A 26,051-nucleotide genomic window follows, 5' to 3' on the forward strand; every position below is an offset into this window, starting at 1 on the left:
GCCCAGTTTGCTTATCACTCAAAAAAGGTGCAGACTTGAGTGAGGTTGGGGTGGAAAGGCCCGGTGATTCAAGGCACTAAGATACATTAGCCACAGAACTACAAAATAGTCCCCTCCATAGCTTCATTGCATCTGTAGCTCACGAAAAATTATGTCTTTTGATTAAGTGATTCAGCTAGAAAAGGTGCTGCCAGTCTGCTCCCGAGTTTTTGTAAATGTGGAACTGATAGCTAAGCTAGGTACGGAGAGGTGATTACGGAGAAGAGACTAAAGCAGAAGGGATATTTAATCTTTCCTTTACTTTAATTTGCAACTTATTCCTTCTCTCATTGGGGTTTACACTGCAACTTTTTGTGTGACTCTGTCTGGTCACAAAAGAGAAAGAAGAAAGCCTCAGAATGAGAAGGTGGGTGACTGAAGAATTATACACCTTCCCTTTACTCATTCCCTTTTGATGCCACTGTGCAAAAATGATATAGCAGACTGTGCTTCAAAAACACAAAGTATAGGCATTCTAGGTCTATTTTGCCCCCTCTGGGATATCACAACTACTTCCCGGATATAGAATCAAGATAATAATAATAATAATAATAAAGTTGGAAGGGACCTTGGAGGTCATCTAGTCCAACCACCTGCTCAGGCAGGAAACCCTATACCAGACATGTCAAACACAAGGTCCGGGGGCCAGATGTGGCCTGCGAAGTGGTTTCATGTGACCCGCAAAGCCGTCCTGGAAACAGTGAGGGAATGGCCCCCACTGTCTTGGCCCTGACCCAGGCCGGACAGGAGCCAATGTACAATCTATGCTGAAACGCATTCAGTCTTAGCTCCACAAGACTGTCTGGAAACAGCGAGGAACCAGCCCCTGCTATGTCGGCCCCGCCCCCTGGGTGCATGCTGGGGAGGTGTCACCTATCTGACTGACAAATGGCTGGAGAGCCCATAGCAGAATTGAAATTCCCCACAACTCCTCCCTATTTAGGTAAAATAATTTTTATTCTTTTGAAAAATCTAGATTCAGCAGGAAAAAGAGACTCTAGAACAGAGGTCTCCAACCTTTCTCAGTTGGCGGACCGGAGTGAAAGGGAGGGGGAAGCATTTTACACACACGTACATGAGCACACACAAATGGGCCACAAGCACACACAATGCAAATGATGCGGTGCTAGCACCTGTGTGACACTCACTAGTATCGCCCCATTTTTGCCATGTGGGTGCTAGCACTGCCATTTTTGCTGTGCAGCGCCGTTTTTGTCCCAAGGTGCCCCATTTTCACTGTGCGGCACCATTTTTGCCATGGCAGCGGCACTAGTGCAAGTGGGGGTGAGTGCGCGCACATATGTGCGTGCCCTGGCCAGCCTGTTCTGCAACCAAAGCCAAAAAGTTGCTTTAAGAGTAGATATATGCAGGTTGTTGACACTTCCTTAACTCAACCTTAACCTGTTCCTCTAACAAATCTTGTTCTAATAAATATTGATATATCTTTTTTATCATTTGATCTTCCTAGAAGGATTTTATCTAATTGTGTATGCTCTAATTTTATTCCTGGTTCTTTTTTGTCTTTTCTGTATCGCGACTGTATTTGTAAGTATGCCCACCATTCCAACTTTATACCATTTTCTAATAATCTTTTCCTTGTTTTCAGGTCTCCATTCTCGTCTAAGATATCTTTATATGTGATTACTCTTCCTAAATTTATGAATTTGGGGTGTATGAATATCTCTAATATGGATAGCCAATTGGGAATTTCTATATAATTATTTTTTTTAATTTTTATCCGCACGTCTAATAGTGCCCGTCTAATATGGTGATTCTGAAAGTACTGATGAGCCTTATATTTCCTGTCCCACATTATAACATGCCACCCTATTTGCATGTCATGGCCTTCTAATGCCAGTAGTCTTCTGTTCCTTAAGGGTATCCAATCCTTTATCCATACCAATATTGCTGCTTGATAATATTTTTCCCAATTCGGGAGGCCGAACCCTCCTCTTTCCTTTGCATCCTGTAATAATTTAAATTTAATTCTCTGTGTTCTACCTTGCCAGATAAATTTGGATGTAATTCTGTTTAAATTTTCAAAAAAATCCTTGCCTAATTTAATTGGTACACATTGGAATAAAAAGAGTAATTTGGGAAGTATATTCATCTTGATTGTCGCTATTTCTCCCCATAAAGGAGATCTGCAAGTTTTTCCATCTGTCTAAGTCTGCTATAATTTGATCTATTAATTTATCATAATTTTCTTTTTTGAGTGTAATACATCTTGCCGACAGTTGGATCCCCAAGCACCTTGCTCTTTTAGATATCTGGATATTGATTTTCTCTACTAGTTCAGTTTCTTGTAAATTGGACATGTTTTTAACTAACATTTTAGTTTTTTCTTTATTAATCTTCAACCCTGCGACATCTCCATAATTTTCCAGCACCTGTAATAATATTATTCCAGATTCTAAGAGGTCTTCCAGAATGAAAACTAAATCGTCTGCATAAGCCTGTAATTCAAATGTCTCTTTTCTGATTTCTAATCCTTTAATCAACTTAACTTTTTGAATTATTTTTGTGAGTGCTTCTAAAGCAGTGGTTCTCAACCTTTTTAATGCCGCGAGGCATTAAAAGTCGAGGACTACTCAACCGGTCGTAAGTCGAGGACTACTCAACTGGTGCAGCACCGTTTGCAGAATGGGACTTTTGGCGGGCTCAGCAGGGCAGAGACAGCCTGGACAATTCCTATTGGCTTTTGAAAGCCAATAGAATTAGACTCTATTCAAGAGAGTCTATTCTATTGGCTTTCAAAAGCCAATAGAATAAAAGGGAGTAGCACAGCTAAGGAAAAGGGGGAAAAATGGCGTTGTTTGGCGACCCCCATGAAATGGTCGTTCGACCCCAAATGAAGTCCCGACCCACAGGTTGAGAACCACTGTTCTAAAGAAAGAATAAATAATAGAGGAGATAGTGGACAACCTTGTCTCGTGCCTTTTTGTATTTGGACACTATTTGTTAATTCTCCATGATTACTTTTGCTTCTTGTTTGGAATAGATTGCTTTAAACATGTTTATAAATTTCCCCCCAAATTCCATGTGTTTGAGTCAACATAAAATTCCATTTGACATTATCAAACGCTTTCTGAGCATCAACAAAAATCAATGCCATTTGTTTTTCGCTATGTAATTCATAATATTCTAAGATGTCTAGTATAATCCTAACATTATGTCTAATTTGTCTTTTAGGCAAGAAGCCGTTTTGGTCGGTATGGATAAATTCAACTAAATATTTTTTTAATCTTTCTCCTATTATGGTCATAAAAATCTTATAATCCGTGTTCAGTAAAGAGATGGGCCTATAGATTTTAATGCAGGTCAAATCAGAGTTTTCTTTAGGAATTAGTGAGATGATTGTTTCTTTCCATGAGTTTGGGGTTTTTGCTGTATTTAGTACATCATTAAATATGTTCTTGGAGGTTCTTATATATTTCGAACGGTAATCTGTCAGGGCCAGGTGTTTTATTACTTACTTTTTTGCTTTTTAATTGCTTCTATAATTTCCTGGACAGTTATATCTTTATTTAATATATTTTGGAATTCTTCCGGAACCTTCGGTAAGTCCGCTTTCATAAGATATTGTGATATTCTTTCCTCAGTAAACTTTTCATCCTCTTTATAAATATTTTTATAGAATTCATACGTCACCCATTTTTTTCTTCATTTTGATGTACCATCTCCCCTGCTTGATTATATAATTTACTAATCCATCTTTTATCTTTTTGTTTTTTCAATCTATACGCCAACCATCTCCCGGGTTTATTTGCCTGTTCAAAAAATTTTTCGTCTAATACTTTTTATTTTTTTGCCATTTCTCCTTTTTCTATAACATTCAATTTATGCTTATTTAAATCTAGCTGTTGTTTTAGGTCTCTACATTGTGGGGTTTTTTTGTAGTTCTGATTCTAATTTTTTGTATTCTTCCTCTAAACTTTTTTATTATTTTATATATATTTATTTATTTTATATATTTTATATTCATTCCTCTCATAACAGCCCTGGCCGTATCCCATAAGTTTTGAGTGCTAGTCTCCTCTTTCTTATTTATCTGGAAGAATGTCCGCATTTGTTCCTCCATCTTATGCTTAAATTCTATTTGGTTTAAGATTGCTTTTTTTAGAGTCCACCTTCTTGTTGTTGTCTTCTGTTCTTTCCATTTAATTATAATGGGGTTATGGTCTGCCCAAGTATTAATGTCTATTACTACATCATCAATATCTGAATTTAATTCTTTTGTTGTCCAGACCATATCAATTCTGGACCATGATTGATGCCGCCCTGAATAGTACGTAAATTGCTTTTCCTTCAGATTTCTCTTCCTCCAACTATCTTGAATATTTAATTCTTCCGCCATTTTAAGAAAAGTACCAGAGAAGAGAACAATACAGAGAGATATAATAGAAAGACACGAGAATTACAAGGCAAAGAACGGGAAACAGAGAGAAGAGAAAAAATGAGAATGAACTATGACAGTGATGATGAAAGTAGACACAAAGAACTCAAGGAAGATAGACCGACAAGAGTGACAAGATCAAAACAGAGGCAGTAATGTAGAAATATTAACAGTATTATCATTAAATGTAAATGGACTAAACTCCCCGGCTAAGAGAAATATAATTTTGAATAAGCTCAGTAAGAAAAACTTAGACATAACAATTTTACAAGAAACACATATAAAGACTCAAGATCAGGATTTATTAAACTACTCTAAATTAGGAATCAAATTTGTATCGCTTTCACAGCAAAAGAAAGGAGGAATTGTGATATATGTTAAAGAAAGAATCCCAGCAAGACAAATCTATCGAGATGAGGAAGATAGAATACTGATTATTGAAATTTCCCTGAATTAAAAAAAAGGTCGCCCTGGTAGGAATTTATGCCCCCAATGAAAAACAAAGACAATTTTATAAGAAACTGCATAAGATTATTGCTGATATAGAATACGAGAACATTTGTATAACTGATGATTTTAATGCAATTATAGACAGAGAATTAGATTATAAGAGTGAGGAAGTAAGGAAACGAAGCAGAAGATGCATATTTTTTTAAAGCAGTGGCGATCTGGCCATGCAAATTATCTTTCCACTGCATATCACTCCTCTTAATTTAAGTATTCCTTGTCATTTTGAAACTGCTAATAAATGATTAAAATAAATTAAGCTGAATGATATTTTCTTTGCCAGTGGGCAATTTAGGGTTTATCCATAAACTGTGAATATTGAAACTTGCCAAAAATAAAACATTCCCCACCCACCAAATATATCCACATTTGCCAGCACTATGACATTACTACACAGAAAAAACCCTATTTTTTGAAGTCAACATTCCCATTTCATGCAGATGCTGTAAGGCGGAAGTGAGCAAATTGCAAATTGAGTTGCATTTTTTCATGCTTATTAATGGAAGACTGTTCATTTTTTTTCACCTATCAAAATCTTTGTAATATTTATTTATCTCCCTATCAAATGGAGGTATCCCTGCCTCCTGCAGGAATAAATGTTTACTCTAACAGTTTTATTTTTTTATTTATTTTTAAAATATATAAATAGCCTACTCTGGCAAGTGCCTGTTTCTCAAACCAGTGAAGTCACAGGCACTAAGTAGACAGGCATTGAGTAGACAGGTGATCCCAATACCAACTATTTTTTCATAGAAACTGTATACCTAACAATCTTGAGTTGCAAACATCCCAATGATCACTTGGTGGCAGTAACAAGATTCAGATACTCTTGACTCCGCTCCTACTATTTCCCCGAAAATAAGACCCAGGCTTATATTTTTTTCACCTCCAAAAGAGGCATTAGGTCTTATTTTCGGGGATGTCTTATTTTTTTCATGTAGACGAAGTGAGCGTGGGGCCAACAGGAGTAGAAGTGGCTTCCACCCCTCCTGCTTGCTAGCCCTGCTGCGGCTGGGACACTTCTTGGCCAGGGCAGGCACCGTGCTGCTGCTGCTGGCATTGCAGGGGCTCTTCCCCCTCCTGGCTGCTCTGCTCTCAGTCACCCTACCTGTGTATGGGAGGGTGTGCGTGCCACGACTCGGCATAACAGCTGGATCGGCTGAGCTCAGCCTGGACCCACCTGTCGTTCTATCCCTCTGGGTGCCTAGAGACGCCCACCATGCCTGCAATGCCAGTCAACCCAAGGGGCTCTCTCTTCCGCAGCTCACCTTGTGACTTGAGCAGGCAACACTGCCTCGGACCTGCCTCTCCTGACTACCGTACAGCCCAGCACCATGCCATCTGCTTCCCCTCTTTCCTCTCATGATCTGGGGGAAACGGGCCCTTGTCCTTCTAGTCTCCCTCCTGGCAGGTGGCTAAAGCACCAAGTCTAATCTACATTTATTTATCACATTTATATGGCCACCCATTTCACCAGAAGTGACATTAGACCATTAGGATTTCCAAATGGTCTTCTATCCGTATTCTGGGTTGACTCTGCTGAACATTTAGAGACCATACCATGTGGGGCTGGACACACCTACTTTCCTCTTTCCTAATCCTGCCTCTTCATCCTGTTTCAACTGATTAAAGAGACATTCCTGAGGATTACACTTCTGTTTGGCTGCATGATAATCTTTTATATTGAAACTGTGGCCTTTATGTTTTTTTAAAATTTAAAAAGTTAAATTTTGAAGTGCAGCTTTTAAGTTTAGAAATGCCTGTAGTTACAGACTCTTTTATTTTTTTCACGATCCTGACCTTAGACAAGACAGCTTCCAGATCTGGACAAAGCAAGATGGCAGCAAAGAGATGTTTCAAAATAAAAAATCCTAACTCTTTCTTGTCATCCAGTTGTTCAGATTTTGGCAGCCGAGATAAAGTTGGAATAAAAATGTAATTAATGAATAAATAAAACAAAACAACATGATTTGCAAATGAAAGCAGTCATTTATATAGTCTTAAAGGGTGAGGGTGTCCCTTTGTGTCAGCTTTTGACACCTGGTGACTGCCTGGATAAGTCACTGCAGTCTTCTTGGTGAGGTTTCTCCCCCCCCCCCCGAACTACTTTGCCCTTGCCCCCTTTCTAGGGCTGAGAGTAACTGGGCCAGAGTCGCCCAGCTGGCTTTGCCCCTAAGGTTTCTAGCCTGGTGACTTCACCATTAGATCAATCTGCTAAGAGAAACCCGAATTTAAGTCCACATAGTTCGAAGCCTCGCTTTCCTAGTATAAGAGGACAGAGGCAAGCATTGCTTTGCGCTTCAAACTTCGAAGAACGAGGATGGAGAGAAGATCAAACTTTTTTTCTCCTGGGACCTCGCCCGCTTTATCTTGTTAATCTACAATTCTCTAACATGTCTATATGTCTCATGCTGGGCTTTCTAGTGTTCACAGGTTAAACCCGACCGTGGCGATAGTTGGGATTCACAGGCACCGCCCTCTTCGCCAGCGATCCGAACAGCCCCTGGAGCGCATGCAGATGTCAGAACTGCAACAGTAGCAGCAGAGACCAAGCTGCACGCGAGGCGGGGCCCGACGTAGACTGCAGGTCCGAAGTCTTTTTCCCGCAAACTAAGGGAATTCTGCCCTCACCAAACATGGCTGCCTGTGCACCGGTTGAGCTTCCTCTTCCTGCAGACTTCAAAATGGCCATCCCACTCCGTTACGGATTAAGCGTGCCCACATTTGATATGGCGGATCTCGCTCACTTTGGTAAATAGACAAGAGCATAGTGAAAGGGAAAGAGAAGCTCAACTTCTGATGCTTTCCTGAGTAACACCACGACTTCTTTCCCGGAAGGCTCGGGATTTATAGAACTTTACCGATCTCTTCATCATTGGACCACTGGATCCTAAACAATTATGGCAAAGTAAGTAACGACGAGCATCGGAGATGGCCGCGGTCTGAAGTTACGACTCCTAACCGCATGGATTCCAACGGATGGAAAAAGACCCCCCGCCCGTGACGGACGTGACGTTGACTCAGGACGTAGTGCGGTGGGGGGAACACGCGGAGATAAGAGAGCGTTTAGCCGCGCGGCATGCTGGGAAGCGGCGAACTAAGTGGGCGGCGAGGGGAGGTGGGTCACTTCAAGGCGTTTCCTGGGCTCCGGGACGGGAGGGGGAAATTCGAGATGGATTCACCTTAATGGCGGTTACCGCGGGAGGCCTCGAGTCACCCTCCCAGCCCCGTCTGGCCTGGCCATGCCCGGCCCAGCTGACCCTGCAGGAGCCCAAAGGTAAGGAGCACGGCAGCTACCGCTGCCGAATAAGAGGCGCACAGCCGGACGGCCAGGCGGACCCTTCGCCTCGTTTGCCTGCTATCTCCCAGGAAGCGGGTCCGGAGCGTGGAAGGGAAGCCGCCGCCACCTGTGCTCCAGCCTCCCTCTTGGTTCCGCACTCTTTTCGCCGTGGAAACGCACCCCTCGGGTCTGAAAAGGGGAACGAGTCACCCGTTTCGGGTGGCCGGGTGCAAGCCTGGGTGCGACCCGGGAGCCCCTTTTTCTGCCTGGCTCGGGAGACCGGGCGCCTGTGGCGTCTGTTGCTAGTGAGGTGTCTTTGGAAAAGTCCAAATGGGAATGAACCGTAATGTATTCCGGCGCTTCCTCTTCCTCTCAATTATAGACGAGCGTATTTCCTCCCTCTGAAAGTTGGAAGAAAACAACCAGGGAAGGGATGGAGGAATGGGTCGTGTCGTCATGACGGTATGCTCTGGCCTGGTTTGGGCAGTCAGAGGTTCTGGGTTTCTTTTGGAGTTGTTCCCAAGCTGTCTCTGTCTTTGTTCTCCTAAGGCAGTAGCTGGTGCATCGCTTTCCTGTAAGTACCGGGTTTTCTTCATCTCTTTTCCATCTTCAGCTGTTTCATTCCTCCATAGGTGAAGATGGATCAAGCGGTGGGGGTTTTGTGCTAATTGGCACTGTGCCATATTAGTTTTTTCATTTCAGGAGTGACACAAATTAGGTTGCTGGAATTGCTTCCCACCTACCTACCCAAGTATTTTTTTAAACCTTAAGATGAGTGTATTAGGGATTTCCAATCTGAAGGATAGTATTATTATAAACAGCAGACTCAAGCTACATTTTTATCATCAGAAAAGTGCCAAAAGATAACTGTTCATTTTGAAAGCAAAAAAAAGTTAAAACAGCTGTTTAATGTCGCAGCAATATTGTGGAAGTTAGCACTTATCAAGTCTTATTTTTGTCATTACTTTAAAGGTTAACAAGTGGTTTTCGATTAAAAATTCTTATAAAAATACCGAACTACTCCCCCTCCAATCTTTTGTTTCATTGGAATTGATAACCCCAGCTTCAGACCTGGGGTAAGGTTCTCTTACCCCTCCCCTGTTCTAACAGCAGGTATGGAACAAGAAATGCACTAGTTTCAAGAGATTTTCTGCTTTCCTCAAAATATTCCTGGCATATTTCTATTTTGCTTCTTTGTGATATCAGAGGAATACTTCCTGCAACAGGAAGAGAGAGGCGAAGTCAATTATCTCTACCATATTCAAGAATGGACTTTTTCCCTTATACTGGTAAAAAGAGAAAAAAAGCTAACCTTTGTGAGTGCTCTCCCAATCATCAACCTTTTTATGACTTAAAAAAAATTAATTCTCTATATTTGACCATATTTCCCCTCCTTTTTAAAGCACATTTTTGTCTGAATAAGGGTAAGCAAAAATTTCCGAACTGCCATGTTGTAAAAATTCATATATGACCTTACTCTAAGAGACCAGGACTTACTTTGTACTTTTTGTTCTGATGTTTCATGCACATGTAAGCAAGAGGGAATGCAGCAACACAGGTAGTAATGAGGATGTTTTAAATGCCCATGTGTCATCAGTGCTGTGTGAGTTGCATTGGTTGCCACATGACTTCAGGGGTTGATTGTCACTTATAAAGTCCTTCATGGAAGAGGACTTCATTACTTGAGAGACCATGTTTCTCCAGTGGTTTCTGCCCATCAAATAACATTGGAAGAGTAGGGGTGCTCCAGTCCCTTCAATCAGTCATCTAATGGGATCCTGGAAGCACACTTTCTTTCTTGTAGTACTTTTCATCTGGAACAGCAGAGATTTACATGGCTCTCACCATACAGAGGTTACCTATGTCTTTGAAAATGGGATTTGCTCCCACACCTGGAGTTAGGTTGTTTGTTGAGCTCCAGGTGGTTTTCTTTCATATTATATTACGTGATTTCATCTAGATGTCTTTTAATTATGTAGGCCATCTGGAATTACCTGGGAGTCTGGTGACCTCCAAATCAAATAAATAAATAAGATAGTTGTAATAATAGCCCTGTGAGCAAAATTTAATTTTGGGTTGAATCACACTAATCATAACTGATAGACCCACTGAGATTCATTAAGGGGGTTTAAATTTCAATGGATCTTTTCTAAATATATCTCAGCTTAAATCTGTCCCTGTTCCTCTACATTAACACATCTTCGATATAGAACCAGCTAAAGATGTGGTAGATAATTTTGAGTTATAAAGTTTCAGGTTAGATACATTGTATGAATGTGTTAGAGCAGATATGTCAAACTCACGACATCACGTGATGTCGTACAACGTATCGGAGCTTTTTCGCCGTTGCCGGCAATGCAGTGGGCACGGCTCCGGTATAATGAAACCAGCCCACGGGCTGGCAGTTTGACACCCCTGTGTTAGAGTTTAAACTAAGGCAAGGAAATTCCAAAATGTTTGTTATATTAAATACTGAAAATTACATCAATTTGTGTGATTCTTCTCTAGATATCTTGGTTTTCCTGTTAACTACCTACTACTTTTTATCGCTAATTATTACAGCTAGTGACTCTGCCCAAACTTCAACTCAGTTCAAGTAGGATTTTTTTTCTTCCATCAATCATGTCTAATTCCTGAACAAGTCCTTGCAGTTTTTTTAGCAAGGATATTCAGAAGTGGTTTGCTATTGCCTCCTTTCTAGGACTGAAAGAAAGTGACTGGCCCAAGGTCACCCAGCTGGCTTCAAGCCTAAGGCAGAACTAGAAAACACAGATTCAAAGTATTTAAGCCTGATGCCTTAACCACTACACCAAACTGGCTCTCAAAAGTTGGATATCTTTCTCTAACTTGCTCTGTCTCAAAGTCCTTCATGAAAGTTTGCCTCCAATATCCTATTTGAGAGCTTGGCGCCCTAAAACAGAATAGTATGGAAGCTTTTCCTGCTTGTTTAAAACGGCAGAACAAGTAAAGGCATTGGGGGAAGACAGGGAAATACTGAATTGAAGAACCAGCACATCCATCCTCAAAGTACAGGTAGTCCTTGATTTAAGACCACAATTCATTATCCACAGTTAATACTATCCTAAATTGCTGAAAAGCTCTCCGTTCTGATATTGAATAGATATTGAAATTGAATATTAATGTGGATGAGAAAAGCCATCAGTTCTCAACTGCTTTCTTGTTATATTGTAAAGTAGATATCTCTGGTTATATGTTTTTCTCCAATCTCCAGAGATATGTGTGAATTGCTGCTATCTAGAAGAAAGACAAAAGAGCGAAGTTAAGTAGTAATACAGTGTTAGTTGTACAATGCCATGTATTTGTATGTATTTATATATTCTCATAGAATATAAGTGGTTAAAATTCAGTAGAATGTTGCATTCTGAATAGAAACCTTAATGCATTAAAATGGTAGTCACTAAAGATAAGGTATATTCTGAATTCACGTTTCCATTAGAATCAAATGAAATATATTAATCGTTATGTGTATCTAAGAGCAACCTTAGCTGCAATCAAGTAATATTGTAGATCGGGGTCCCTAACCCCCAAGCTGTGGCTTGGTACCAGGCCGTGGCCTTTTCAGAACTGGGAAGTGCGAGTGATGGGTGAGCACGTGCATAAAGTTTCCCTCGCACAAATGGCAACTGCGTGCGCGACTAGGCAAAACTCCCCTCGTGCAAGTGGCAGGTGCTTGCGCTTGCACCTGCTTACCTATCACTCATAGGGAGCTATCCCCCTGCCAGGCTGCCAAACCAGAAAGGTTGGGGAGCACTGTTGTAGATGATCTAAACTTAGGCTAAGCTAAGTACAGAAAGACTTAATATAGTTTTAGTATGTTATAATTAAGAGAGCATCATTTACCACCCCTAGCTAATCAGCTCTCAGCCTTTATTCTTTTTCATTGGCAACAAGTGGCAATGAGTTCTAATGAGAGAACACTCTGTTTACCATTTACAGGGATCAAACATCCCAACAGGGTTCACACATTTTATATCGTTTAAGCAAACCCATGCCTAATAGTGATACCTTGTGTTATAAGCTATTTAGTCTTTTAAAACTAAAAACTAATACAAATATAAAACAAGGAACAAAAGAGGAAAAAATCAAAGTGATAGCCAAAAAGGCAAGAAAAAAAGTTAAAGAAAAACAGTGGCTTCCAATATTTCTCACAACAGATATAATTACAATTGCATTCTAGACTTTCTCTCTAAAGTTACTGTTGCTATCTAATGATAGTAATAGCACTTAGACTTCTTACCTCTTCATAGTGCTTTACAGCACTTTCTGAGCGGTTTACAAATATCAGCCTATTGCCCCCAACAGTCTGGTCCTCATTTTACTGACGTTGGAAGGATGGAAGGCAGAGTCAACCTTGAGCCAGTCAGGATCGAACTCCTGGCTGTGGCTAGAGTTTGCCTGCAATACTACATTCTAATCACTACACCACCACAGCTCTTTCTCCTATTCTTTAATCTGTCCTGTCTAATCATCAAAGCTGTAAATCACAGCTCTTTTTACATTTTAGGCAAAACTCCATAAGAGGTTTCCAGTCCACAATAATTGTAGATAGTGTAGATAATATCTTTCTTCTAATCAAAAAGGTTAGTTTATCTATATCGGCAAGATCTATTAATTTTACTAACAATTCTTCCATAGTAGGTAGCTTGAATTGTTCCATCTCTTTGCATATAATAATGTCACCACAGGAATCATATATTAAAATAATCCTCCATGGCTTTTTTCTAGCTGTTTATCCATTAGTCCTAAACAGGCTTTGTTCTGATGAATGTTCAAATGAGTATTCATCTTTAAAATCCTTTGTGTATGCTTGTGATGCAATAAAATAATGGATTGGTAAATCTAATCACAAGAAGTTTGTGATTTTGCCAGTGGGTAAGCTGAGTTACCAGAAAATGCTAAGTATTTAGCATCTTTGATTGGCTCTGATAGGAAATATTTATTTGATGAACTATGAAGTTTTTATTTTGTTATATATAATATAAGGAATTGTTTCAAATATAGTGCTGTAAAATATAGTGCTGTTTTGTGTTTAACACTCTGTTTTTATGAATTTTTATCTTATAGGTGCAAATTAATTTTTATAAAGAACTAAATAATGGAACCAGACATCGTTCGAATGTATTCTTCGTCCCCTCCCCCATTAGATAATGCACCGGATGAAGAGGAGGAAGAAGAAGAGGAAGAAGAAGAAGAGGAATTTGGTGATTTTGGTGGCTTTTCTGATGTTGGAAGTACTAGTGTAAGCTTTGATTTTGCATCAGAGTATTCCAGTTCAAAAGAAGAACATAAGTCTTCATTTAACTCCGATTACTCAGGAAGGGTAGATAGTGTTATAACTTTTACCACAATAAGATATAGTAACAATAAGGACAGCATTGCAGAACTTCCTACTTCTATAAAAGAACTCCCTGATAGTACTAAAGAAAAATGTGAGTGTAGAAACTTGGGTACATCATTTGAAGATGTCATTCCGGTAGAAGTAAAAAGAGCTGGAAAACTGGAATCATCATACTCTGAAATTATTAGGACTGATCTAAGAGTTCCAAATGAAGATCAGCAAATAGACAGCTGTAATGGCGAGAGACTACCATTCTCAGAAGTTCTAACAAATGGATTTTCAGAACCAGATACAGCAAATTCTCAGGGAGTAAAGGATCTGGACAGTGTTGATGACCCAAAGGGATTAAAAACAATTAGCACTCATAGTACTGAATTAAATTTGGATTCTATACCCAGCACACAAGAGAATTTTGCCACATTCCCACATAAACAAACAGCCCAGGTAGAAGAAACAAAAATTGAAATATGCAAATATTTTAGTGAAAAACAAGTATTAAATGCACAGGAAAATTATGTAAATAGAATTGGAGAGGCAGAATCTATGAAGGAAGCTATTTTGGATGAAAGCTGTGAATGTGAAGGGGAAACTTTTACTGAAGGTGAACACATCTGCATTTCAAAAACTAATTTAATAAACAATGTGAAGCCTGAAAAAGACTGCACAGAATTGGAATCTAATGACACTGTCACTTCTGTACAAACAAATGTGAATTCAATAGGCACAATTGAAAATGCTGAAGAAAAGGGGGAGGACGGCACCGGAAACAACAAAGAACATGCTTCTTCTTCGACCAGTGATGCTGCAGAAACAGCAGACCTCCGCCTAAGTAGGCTTGAACGTCTTAGCAGTCTTCCTAGTAGCAAGAAGGTAAATGTTTCTGAAAGAGTAAAAAATGGTGAAAGTGACCCTGGACATGCATCATCTAATGAGGTTAGCGAAGATGATTTTGGTGATTTTAGTATAGTCAGTAATGGATCTCTTGCTTTTGCAGATAGTGTTCAAACTTCTGCAAGCCAAGAACTTTTTCAACCCCCTTTTGAAAATCTCAGTAATGAATGTAGTGAATTCACAGCTACCAGTAGTAGTCTTCATCAGCAATCAACAGAGGTAGCTCCTTGTCAACCAAATGAGATTTCAAGTGCTCTGTTGGAAGAACATCCAATGGTTGGTTCTGATTTTAGCAAGAAGATAAAACCCTCTGTAGAATTGGAAAATGGGGATGATAATGAGTTTGGAGATTTTGATTCAGGGTCAAAAAGATTTCCAGACTCTGATGAATTTTCAGACTTTAGTTCAGCTGGTTGTAACCAAGCTACAGAGTGGAATGCTTTTGAAACCGAACAAAAAGAAAGCTGCTTCTGGGCTACTTTTGAAGATGAACAAATGGTAGAATCTCATCCTAGAGAAGATGTGTGGCCATCCCATACAGTTGACACAACTTACAGTGCTGAAGATTCGGTTAATCAAGCGGGAAATGAGCAGTTGCAAGAATTACAAGTTTCAGCTCAGGTAACTACCATGTTTGGTTTTTGTTTTCCCTTCTCTAATTGGTAGGAATATTTTTCTTTCTACGGTAGAAAAATATATGCTGTTGGTTTCACTATCCTGTACTAAGTACGTGTGGGACTAGATGCAAGATTGCCAGTTTTGCCTTGGTGGACATGACACTGCAGGAAATGCCTTCAGAGCCACAGCCTTTGTGCTGTATTAAATACTGTTAATCTAAATTCCACAAGTGGCTTTGCGTTAGTGAAAGGAATGTATGAAATAGTAGCTCTCCAAAAGCCATAGTGTATGCATAAAATTTATTTGTCTGGATCATTGCTAATATGTCAAACGAAAGAGCCTACTAACTATATCTACAAAGCGTGTATGAATTAATATTTATTTAATGTATTTTGGAAAGCACATATTTCTTCTGTAACAGAGATGATATATAGCTTTTCTGAATTATTAAAAAATAAATGAATTATTTTAATATTGTCTGATAGAATAGAAGGTATGTATACCTCTTGTTCTCCACTTTTTTAATGGAAGAATGTTGTAATTTGAATTAATTGAATTAATGTACATTTCAGATATTAGTGAAAATATGTTTAGTATTCCTTACCAAAAAAAATAACAATATATTGTATGAAGGAACCAAAAGTAATGTTCTGTGAACTTTTGCAATGCTACTTCAGAAAATATCCAGTATTTTAATAGAATAAATATGCTGGTAGTTTAAACCTGTGTTTCTTAAAGTGCGATCCTAAGACCCTGGGGAATTCCCCAGTACTTTCTCAGGGTTCCACAAAATCAAAATTATTTATGAGCCTAAGTTGAAAAATAATATTAAAGTGCCATCAAACAAATTACGAAAAGCTATAGTGGCAGCAAATGCATCCCTTTTAATTTTTAATATAGAAATAGCCACAAATATAACCCGTACAGACAAAAGCTCTTTTGGGGTCCTCCATGTGTCTAGTACTAAAACCCTCCTATTTGTCTATGTGTAACTTTTAACTGGGCAAAACAATTTTGGTCAGTAAAATTGGGCAAAACAATTTTTGAACCAAGTTACCTCAAACGGGCTAACCTACAGAATGCATAAAAATCCAGAACCCATGACTATCATGGAATTGAAATTTAGCAAATTTTATAAAATGTTTAATGACATCGTTATTGTAAAACATGACATAATACAAAATGTCATAAAGGATTTCCTGTGGTCAACTCCTGATGTTATACAATTCAACAATGATTACTTTCAAAGCAGATACATCTTTGAATATTTCCCGAATTTTTAAAAACTTTTCCAGTACATTAAAAGCTCTGCCATTGTTGAAAGCATTGAGGAATCTGCTAAGGAAATGTTTCTTAAACGATGACCTAAACCAGGGATAGGCAACCCAAAACACTCAAAGAGCCACTTGAACCCGTTTCCCACCAAAAACAAAACACCGGGAGCCACAAAACCCTTTTGAAATCTAAAATGAAGATAACACTGCTCATATCCTTTTTTATCTTTATTATAGGTGTGTGTGTGTGTGTGTGTGTGAGAGAGAGAGAGAGAGAGAGAGAGAGTGTTTGTGTATGTGTGTGTGTATATACACACACACACACACCTATAATAAAGATAAAAAAGGATATGTGCAGTGTTATCTTCATTTTAGATTGTGTGTGTGTGTGTGTGTGTGAGAGAGAGAGAGAGAGAGAGTGTTTGTGTATGTGTGTGTGTACACACACACACACACACACACACACACACACACATTAAAAATAAAAGTAAAAATATGACTCTTGGGAATATCCATACTATTAAAACAATGATCACCGAGAGAATGCTTTAAGAGAATAAAATTACATACACACACAGGTAAAAAAAGGATATATGCAGTGTTATCTTCATTTTAGATGTCAAAAGGGTCTCTCTCTCTCTCTGTCTCCCTCCCTCCCTCTCTGCCCTTGGTCTGCCACTCCTCTTCCCCCACTCTCTTTCTTTCTCTCTCTTTCCTCTCTCTCTCCCCCTCCCTCTCTCTCTTTCTCTCTCTCTCTTTCTCCCCCCCCCCATCTGCTGCTCACCTGGCAAGCTTCAAGTTGTTCTCCAACAATCTCAGGGGTAGGCAACCTCGTCTCTTTTATGACTCATGGACTTCAACTCCCAGAATTCCTGAGTTAGCCTAGCTGGGCTAGCTAGCTCTCTTCTGCCCTTCCTGCTGAGACGCAGCAAAGGGAGGAGCTCCGCCCAGAAAGCTTTTCAGCTCCTCGGAGAACAATGTGAGTGCACTCTCTTTTACACATACACACACACAAAAAAAAACACACACACACACAGAGAGAGAGAGAGAGAGAAGCAGGGAAGCGCAATTGCCTCTCTCTGTCTCTCTCTGCAAAGGCAGAGGAGGCTGGGAGCCACAGGGGAAGGCTCAAAGAGCCGCATGCGGCTCCGGAGCCGCAGGTTGCCGACCTGTGACCTAAACAGTGTTTCCCAAACTTGACAATTTTAAGGCATGTGGACTTCAACTCCCAGAATTCCACAGCCAGCGCTGGCTGTGGAATTCTGGGAGTTGAAGTCCACATGCCTTAAAATTGTCAAGTTTGGGAAACACTGACCTAACAGGTCATGCATTGTCTAGCAATTTTTAAAAGTGCGAAGTCCTGAGAGAAATCTTTTTAAGAAACACTGGTTTAGATTATAGAATTGGATCATTAAAAATAAAAATTCAGCAGAGCATAGATAAAAACTTGAATAAAGTGAACAACTCTTCATTTTTTAACTTAGTAATCTTAAGGGAAATACAAACATTGTAAACATCTATATTCAATATTTCTGCCCAAAATGATGTTTTTACAGGCCAAATGTATTCTGTTAGGAGAAATATTGTTAATACAATTAATGGTTGATCAGATTTGTGGAAAGTTATTTTTATAGTTGTTTCCTTTTTTTTGCGAAAGCACATTTCCACATATTAAAATGATTGAGCCAAATATTTTAATTTTCTGCTGTTTTGTGATAACAAGCTTGGCAGCTAGGGAATAGAATCAAGTTCTTATGTTGCCCTGATTTATATATGCTAGAGAAAATACATAACCTAAGCCAACCACAAGGTTCATTTACAAAAATGGGATGGGTGATTTTCAGTGTCATCTAAAATAATGATGCATGGCAAAAGACTTTCAACAAAACTTATTATAATTAATGTAACAATTCATTGGTGGGATTTCCTTGGTTTTAAATAAAAAAAATTATTAGATATTATTAGATAATTTTTTTCAAGTATTTGTTGAATTAGTTGTAATTTGTTGAATTAGTTGAATTGAGTTGTAATTGAATATTAATTCAATAATATAGTGTTGAATTAATAAGATCCTAGATACTTTATTAATAAATGATTATACTTGACTCCTGAAATCAAGTTAATACTTCTGAAATTCCTTTTAAAAAGGTTACTTTTGAAAGAAGGCAATGGCAAAAATTATCCATAGTGTAATCAAGGAAACTGCATGTCTTTATTTTATTTATTTATTTATTTAAGAACATTTATATGGCCATTCAACTCTCAGTGACTACAAGCGGCTTACAAAGGTAAAACTCTCCTATAAAAACAATAAAAAGCAATAACTGCCCATTTTCCTGGCGACAGCAATCAGTCAAATAAGCCACTTGATGGGCTCTATTCCACTCTGGTACCCCCAGCTTGTTGGTAAAACCGGGTCTTCAATACCCTGTGACAGAGTCTCAAAATGGGGGGCAATCTTACAATATTTAAGGCCACCGAGAGGTCAAGAGCCGAGGTGGCGCAGCAGTTAGAGTGCAGTACTGCAGGCCACTTTAGCTGACTGTGTCAGCAGGTCAGCGGTTCAAATCTCACCGGCTCAAGGTTGACTCAGCCTTCCATCCTTCCGAGGTAGGTAAAATGAGGACCCAGATTGTTGGGGGCAATGTAAATATATATATACATTGCTTACTGGTGTACACCGCTTAGAGAGTGCTTGCACTTAAAGCGGTATATAAGTCTCATAAATAAATAAGTGGAACGAGTATGGATGTAGTGCCATCTCGCTCATGCCAGAGATCATCAGAAAGCATAGCCAATTCCGTTTCTCTTATCCAGTCCTGAATCCTGACTGGAAAAGATCTAGATCAGCGGTTCTCAACCTGTGGGTCGCAACCCTTTTGAGGGTCGAACGACGCTTTCACAGGGGTCGCCTAAAACCATCGGAAAACACATATTTCCGATGGTCTTAGGAACTGAGACACCGCTCTTCTATGTGGCCGCTGCCGCCCTTCCACGCCGTCTCCTCCGCCTCCAGGGCGCCCTTCTCTGACAGCGCCTGCTCCTGCCGCCGCAGCGCCATCCTGTGGCTGCCATGCCAACTCCCACCTGCTGGCTGGGAGCCAGGCCAACTCCTGGCTGATTCCCAGGAGCAGGCCGAGAAGCGGAGGCTGAACCGACTCCCAGCTGACGTGCGCACGCCGGGCCAACTCTCAGCTGGCTATCAGGAGCCGGGTGGTGTGTAGCAGCCCCGCTGGTTCCCCACCGACATCCAGATGCCGCTGACTGTTGGGAGTCGGGCGGTGCTCATGGGGGCCATGCGGACGTCGGCCGGCTGCTGGCTGCATCCTCCCCGGCTCATGGCAAGCCCAGGGGCTTGACACACACCCCCAACGCTGCCCCAGGCCAGCTCAGCTGCATGGGCGGCCGAGCCGGGTCTGGGCCACTGCTGGTGCTGCCACTGGGCTGTTCCGCCGCTGCTGCCGCTGCTGGCTGAGCTGAGCTGTGGCGCCGAGCCGGTCCCCACGCCTCTTGGTTGCCCAGCCGCGCTTCGCCCCGGCTGCCCTCCACGCCGCACCGGAGCTTCCCCCGCGCCGCCTGGCCTGCCTGTCTCACCGTCGGAGGCCGCCTCAGCCCTCTGGTGCCCGGTGCGGCCCTGGGGATGGCGGGCAGGAGCGACTCCTTCCCGGCTCGCTGGGTCCGGGCCTCGGAAGCGGTCAGGCAGCGGGGAAGAGGGTGATGCCCAGATGTGCGTTGGAGGTCAGCCGGATGGGCCGGGAGGGGAGAAGTGGCGCCTTCCGAGCAGGAGCTGACGCTCCGGCTGCGCCCCTCTCGCATGTGACGAGTCAGAGAAGGGTCGTGGCGGTGAAGGGCTGCGCGGCGTGGGAAGGGGCTCCCACGATCCCGCCGCTGCGATGACGCTCAGGCTGGAGGGGCGGGCAGGTCCCAGGGGTGGCGGGGAGAGGGCAAGAGGGATGAGGATGGGGGGCTCCAGACTACCATCCCCAGCAGCCCTAAAAAACACTGTTCATCACCATCTGGGAAAACATGACTCTCCAAAGATCAATCCTTCCTTCCTTCCATCCATCTCCATCCCTTCCCCTTCAATCTTTCTCTCCTTCCTTCCTTCCTTCCTTCCTTCCTTCCTTCCTTCCTTCCTTCCTTCCTTCCTTCTTCCTTCTCCATCTCCTTCCTTTCCCCTTCAATCTTCCTTCCTTCCCTCTCCATCCCTTCCCCTTCAATCTTTCTCCTTCCTTTTTTTCCCCTTCAGTCTCCTTCTCCATTTCCTTCCTTTCCACTTCAATTTTCCTTCCTTCCTTTCCCCTTCAATCTCTTTCCTTTCCCCTTCAATCTTCCTTCCTTCCTTCCTTCCTTCCTTTCATCTCCATCCCTTCCCCTTCAGTCTCTTTCTCCTTCCTTCCTTCCTTCCTTTCCCCTTCCTTCTCCATCTCCTTCCTTTCCCCTTCAATCTTCCTTCCTTTCTTCCCCTTCCCTCCCTCCCAACATTTTTGAGCAAGGAAGAGTAAGCTTCTCCAGTGAGCATTGCTATATTGTTTTTGTGATTAATCACTATGCTTTAATTATGTTCAATTCGTAACAATGAAAGTACATCCTGCATATCAGATATTTACATTACGATTCAAAACAGTAGCAAAATTACAGTTATGAAGTAGCAACAAAAATAATTTTATGGTTGGAGGTCACCACAACATGAGGAACTCTATTAAAGGGTTGCGGCATTAGGAAGGTTGAGAACCACCGCTCTAAAAGCCTAAGCAGACGGTACAGAATAGCACAGCAGGTATAATTTTGCCATCATTGCCCCAATTTTTCATAAAATGTAATATAATATCCAGGCCTTGGCTATGTGTTGCATACTTAAAATACATGCTGAACTGATTTATTTTAATTTTTTTAATTAATCATAACCTTTTTCAGAAAATTATCTGAATATCGCACTGTTTCTGAGAGGTTTGTAACTGAAATTCATTGTAGGCTTTTGTTGGAGATTTTTAGCAGTGATGGTAGAAGGCACTTTGAGGTCTCTTCTTGAATCACAGGGAAACAGTACATATGATCCCAAGGTATTTGTCATCCTTTTAAGATAGGTCAGGCCATGAAATAAACTCAACAAAGACTATTGAAGCTGTATTATATAAATGCATTGTATGACAACAAAAGCTTGAAAGACTTGCAAAGATCTCCCCTCATCCCTCCCGTACCAAATCGAATCAAGGCAGAGCAATTTTGATTTTTCCCCTCATTCCTACCGTTCAGGATTAAATAGGTGTTTCCCTACCCATTGCCAAAGCCATCTCCTTATTCTTTCATACAATACTCATCTGTGCCTTACAGTTCACGTAAGAGGTTTTATCCATGAACAGATATCCAAAAAATAAAAGATATAGGAAGGTAATCACTGATCAGCAAAAACCATCATTAACTTTACTCATGTAAGTTGCAGTGCAAAGGCTGCAGGCCCTGGGATTAGGATTGATTAAATTGAACATTTAACTGCAGCTATTCACAAATAAATAGACGTTTCACTTGCCTGAAAAATTCTGACTACAGGTAGTCCTTTCTTAACAATAGAATTGAGCCTCTGTTGCTAAGTGATGCGGTCATAAAGCATAAATTTCACATGACTGTCGATTTATGACAGCAGTTGCAACAGTTCCATTTGCCATTATTTGGTGAATCCCAGGTAGTTGCAGTTGCACTGTCCCACAGTCACGTGATCATCATTTGTGATGACCTGTCAACTTCTTCACTGGTTTTATTTGTCAAAAGCCAGCAGTTAAGTACGCAAATGGTGATCCCATGGCCAGCAGATGCTGTGGCCATCATAATTGTGAGCTGGTTGCCAAGTTCCAAACCTGTACTACCGAATGCTGTGACAGCCACAGTTATAAGGAACAGCCATAAGTACCCTTGTTCAGTGTAGTTGTAACTGCAAAGAGTCATTGAATGAGGACTACCTATACAGTCAAATATGTTTGTGAATAACAGAAAACTAGATAAATTCCTGTTCACGTGGCTTATAGGAAGTGTTTCTGCTTGATGTTCCATGCCTTCTCAGTGAATCCTAGGAACTGTGTATAGACAATTATATCTGAAAGTCATCGTGTCATTTTTTCCCCGTAATTAATATACTTGCATGATTTTCAGAGTCAATTTGGTTTTCTTTGTCCTAATACAGGTTGTGCTTCTAAATCGTCTTGAACGAATATTCAAGGCCTGTTTCCCTCCTGTACTTGTTTCTGAAATGACAGAGGAAATTCCTCCTTTAAATCTCATGTTAGAAGTGGGCAGAAAACCAGAGAGAACAGTGGAGAACCTATCAGAAAGGTAGGAATATTTAGTGGCATCAAAACATGGAGAAGAAGACATTTACATTTTTGGGAATATTTTCTGAGACAAACTGTTCGACTGGGCTGAAATAGATAATTTGGATGTGGGGCATTGCTTATGCTTACAAAAAAAGTATTTATTATATCTAGTTTCTTCTAAGTGGACACCAATCTATTTGCTGTGAACCTCATTTTCTCATTATATGGTAAAAGAATAATTGTTATGTAAATATCAGTTATTTCCCTAGAGGTTAAGTGCTTGGGTGGGATTTTAATTAGTACTTTTTTTAACATGCCAGTCATTTAAACATGCAGAAGAAAGCAATTAAATCTGCTGAGTGCCAGTGTTTTTCTTTTTTTGCTGTTTCTCTTGACTTATAACATGCTCTATAGGGAACTACTTGATGTGTGGGCAGAGCTTCAGGATATCCATGATGCTTATGGACTGAGATACCAGTGGGGTGGCTCCCATAGCAACAAAAAGCTTCTCTGCTCTTTGGGAATCGACACAAGAAACATTGTGAGTTTTCAGTTAAGGTAGAAATTCTTCCATTCTTCTGGAATGCAGAATAGTATATAGTTTTAACTCTGAGAGTAATTTTACATGATATTGTATATTTTATAAGTAAGCCTATGAAACTGTTTGAAAGATGGTTCTTGATCTAATTGAATAACTTTGCAAATAACTTGGACTAATTAGATGGACATATCTTTTGTTTTAGCTCTTCACAGGTAACAAGAAGCAGCCCGTCATAGTGCCCATGTATGCAGCAGGGTTGGTAAGTTCCACAGCTCAGTGTGGTTGCATCTGCATAATAGTAAAATCTAATGCTCTTCTGGGTCAAATGCACTGGAACCCCCAAGTCATGTATCGATTTTTTATGTTTTAGGTCAAATATAGTAGCATTTAATTTACTTTATTAGCACACTTTATCATATCATGCCTTGTGATATTATTATAATGAGTGAATGGTATCATTTAATGTAAGATTTTTCCAATTCCCTGCACATTTCCTCCTGTGTAGTGGAGCAGTTCTGAGATTAGGGAATTACTCGAAGCTATATTCTGTGATAATTACTTAACTCACAATAGAGCTTTTTGGGCACATCAGATTTGGACAACAAATCCTGTTGTACTTTTGTATCAGATATTTTGTGCATAAGGTATGAAGAAATGTTCTTGAATTCCATTTGCTCTGGGACACAAGCTTTGATCCACTTTGTAGGTCACTTGGTTGCAAACATCTGATAGTTAATAATAGAAAATATATTAGATAAGTCTTTTCTTAGATTTTTTCCATGACTCTTAGATACTTAAGGAAAAATAGGAGCCACAAACAAGCCATTTTGATTGTTTAGGCTCATTCAGCCAGTCCTCCTTTGCATATTCCAAATTATTTCATTTTTCCCAAGTTCAGAAAAAAAATCATATTGAGATATTGCTTGAATTAGACAAATTCTGAATACTACAAATTATATTTTGCCTCCAGATCAAAGTTGGAAATCTCAATCTGTTTTGGGAATTAATTACAAATCATCACATAACTTGCCTGATTCATATGTGATGAAAAACTATTTAGTAATAATCAGGAAATGATAGGGCAAATCCCAAATGTATAAAGATACGACGAATCATACTTTTTGTAAGCTAAAGCTACTATTCCATCTTAAGGCAAATCATTTTAAACAGGAGCACTAGTTCTTCTAATGATATTGATTATAGACACTGATAATAAGAGTTGTAGAGCAGCTGTATCACATCACATATTACAAACAGTCCAGTTTTTGGGCTGAGACACTGGAGCTCTGCAGGGATGATGAACCATTTAGCTCTTGTGCACTTCTCCAGTAACAGCAATGGTTTAAATTAACACATGAATAAAGCTGTATGGGCTAGAGAGGAGTGGAGGGTAGATGCTGTTTCTGCACTAATTGATCATCTGGAGAAACACTCTGGGGCCCCTCTGATATTGAGGGAAAATGCAGGTGAGCCACAAATGGGAGTGGGTGTGCAGAGTAAAAATGGTGGGGATGTGAAAATGCCCACTGTCCATCATTCTGCAGCACACACAAATTATAATGTAATACTGTAATGTAAATATAAATACAACATGCTAATTGAATATATTTATGCAATGGGGTGCAATGAGTTCTTTGGGAAATAGGATTAAACAAAAAAACACCTTTATTTTCATACTATGCAGTCGTATTTTAAAAAGAAGTAAAAAAATGTTTCTATGATTTTGAATGCAACAATAAAATAAATATAACAATGCTAGTGTTTTTTTTTCTTTTCAACCAGAAGTAAAGATTTCTTTATGCTCAATAGTAGATACACTAAACAGACATCATTGTTTAAAAAATATGCTTGGTGTTTCTTTATTCAGTGTTTCTAAAATGGTATGTTATGTGTTCATAACAAAACACAATAAGATTTAGTTGGCCATATGCTGATTTTGTTTCCTTGTATTTATAGGGTTTTTTGTTTGTGTGCTTGTATGCTTTTTAAAACCTTTTTTAAACTTACTTATTTTATATTTTTTACCTTTTAAAATTACAATTTATGTCCTACCCTTCTTATTTTTGCCTGTGACCGTAATAAAGATTTGACTGATTGATTGTGTTCATTTATAGGGTATGTTAGAGCCTACGAAGGAACCCATGAAACCAATTTCTGCTGCAGAGAAAATAGCTTCAATAGGACAGACTTCTGCTATATCACCAGAAATTAATATATGTACATCTGATCAGGTGCAGGTAAAAAAAAAGGGGGGGGAGAATAAGGGTGGTTACTGTTCGATCAAAACATTCTTAATGACAATATCCAAAACTTTGTCACTCTGCCCGGGAAATATTAATCTTCATATGCTCAGAGAAAGCTCATGAATTTGTCAGAGCTACATTCATTAGCACTCATCTGTGATGGAACAGCTTAACATCTGTGATTGGGAATGAATTATTTCTTGATTGTCTCTCCGGTTGAACGTCTACCAATCTATTACTAAAGTTTGGGAAACCCTTCAAACTGGGTGGATGCAAAGGACCAATGAGTGAGATAAAAAGAAAGGCCCATTGGTCAAAGAAATCTCTAACATAATTTGGGTGTTGCATATCTCATAATTTCAGTTTCTAATGTTATCTAAGCTCATGTGCCACCTCCCCAACTCTTCCCTATATGAGTGAGTGAAGCCTGTTTCCAAAGTCTGTCTTCGCCAGAGAAAAGAAGCTTTTCTGCATTAGGCTGCAGGAGTCTATTCTGTCTTCACAGTTGTCTATTTCTAACAATAAATAAATAGGCTCAAACAGTTATACTTCTAACAGTGATTTAACAAGTAATTTTGTGCTCAGTCATATTGCT

General features: G+C 40.0%; 1 protein-coding gene across 6 annotated transcripts in view; it reads left to right on the plus strand.

Annotated features, from left to right (window-relative positions):
- The first annotated feature begins 7,602 nt into the window (after window positions 1–7,602).
- Window positions 7,603–26,051, plus strand: part of AFTPH (aftiphilin) — a 40,616-nt gene continuing 22,167 nt past the window's right edge. The window contains exons 1-7 of one of the 6 annotated variants that reach the window (XM_039343023.1): window positions 7,604–7,850; window positions 8,605–8,796; window positions 13,308–15,093; window positions 22,543–22,691; window positions 23,087–23,213; window positions 23,416–23,472; window positions 25,328–25,450. In XM_039343023.1, the coding sequence (XP_039198957.1) occupies window positions 13,339–15,093; window positions 22,543–22,691; window positions 23,087–23,213; window positions 23,416–23,472; window positions 25,328–25,450 (2,211 nt within the window). In that variant the 5' untranslated portion in view covers window positions 7,604–7,850; window positions 8,605–8,796; window positions 13,308–13,338. Of the gene's footprint in view, window positions 7,851–8,008; window positions 8,220–8,604; window positions 8,797–13,307; window positions 15,094–22,542; window positions 22,692–23,086; window positions 23,214–23,415; window positions 23,473–25,327; window positions 25,451–26,051 lie in introns of those variants that run through there. The other 5 variants (XM_039343022.1, XM_039343024.1, XM_039343027.1 and 2 more) reach the window with 5 other exon arrangements.

This window comes from Crotalus tigris, unplaced genomic scaffold (genome assembly GCF_016545835.1).
Source record: "Crotalus tigris isolate CLP2741 ecotype Arizona unplaced genomic scaffold, ASM1654583v1 scf7180000017831.1706817, whole genome shotgun sequence".
Lineage (NCBI taxonomy): Eukaryota > Metazoa > Chordata > Lepidosauria > Squamata > Viperidae > Crotalus > Crotalus tigris.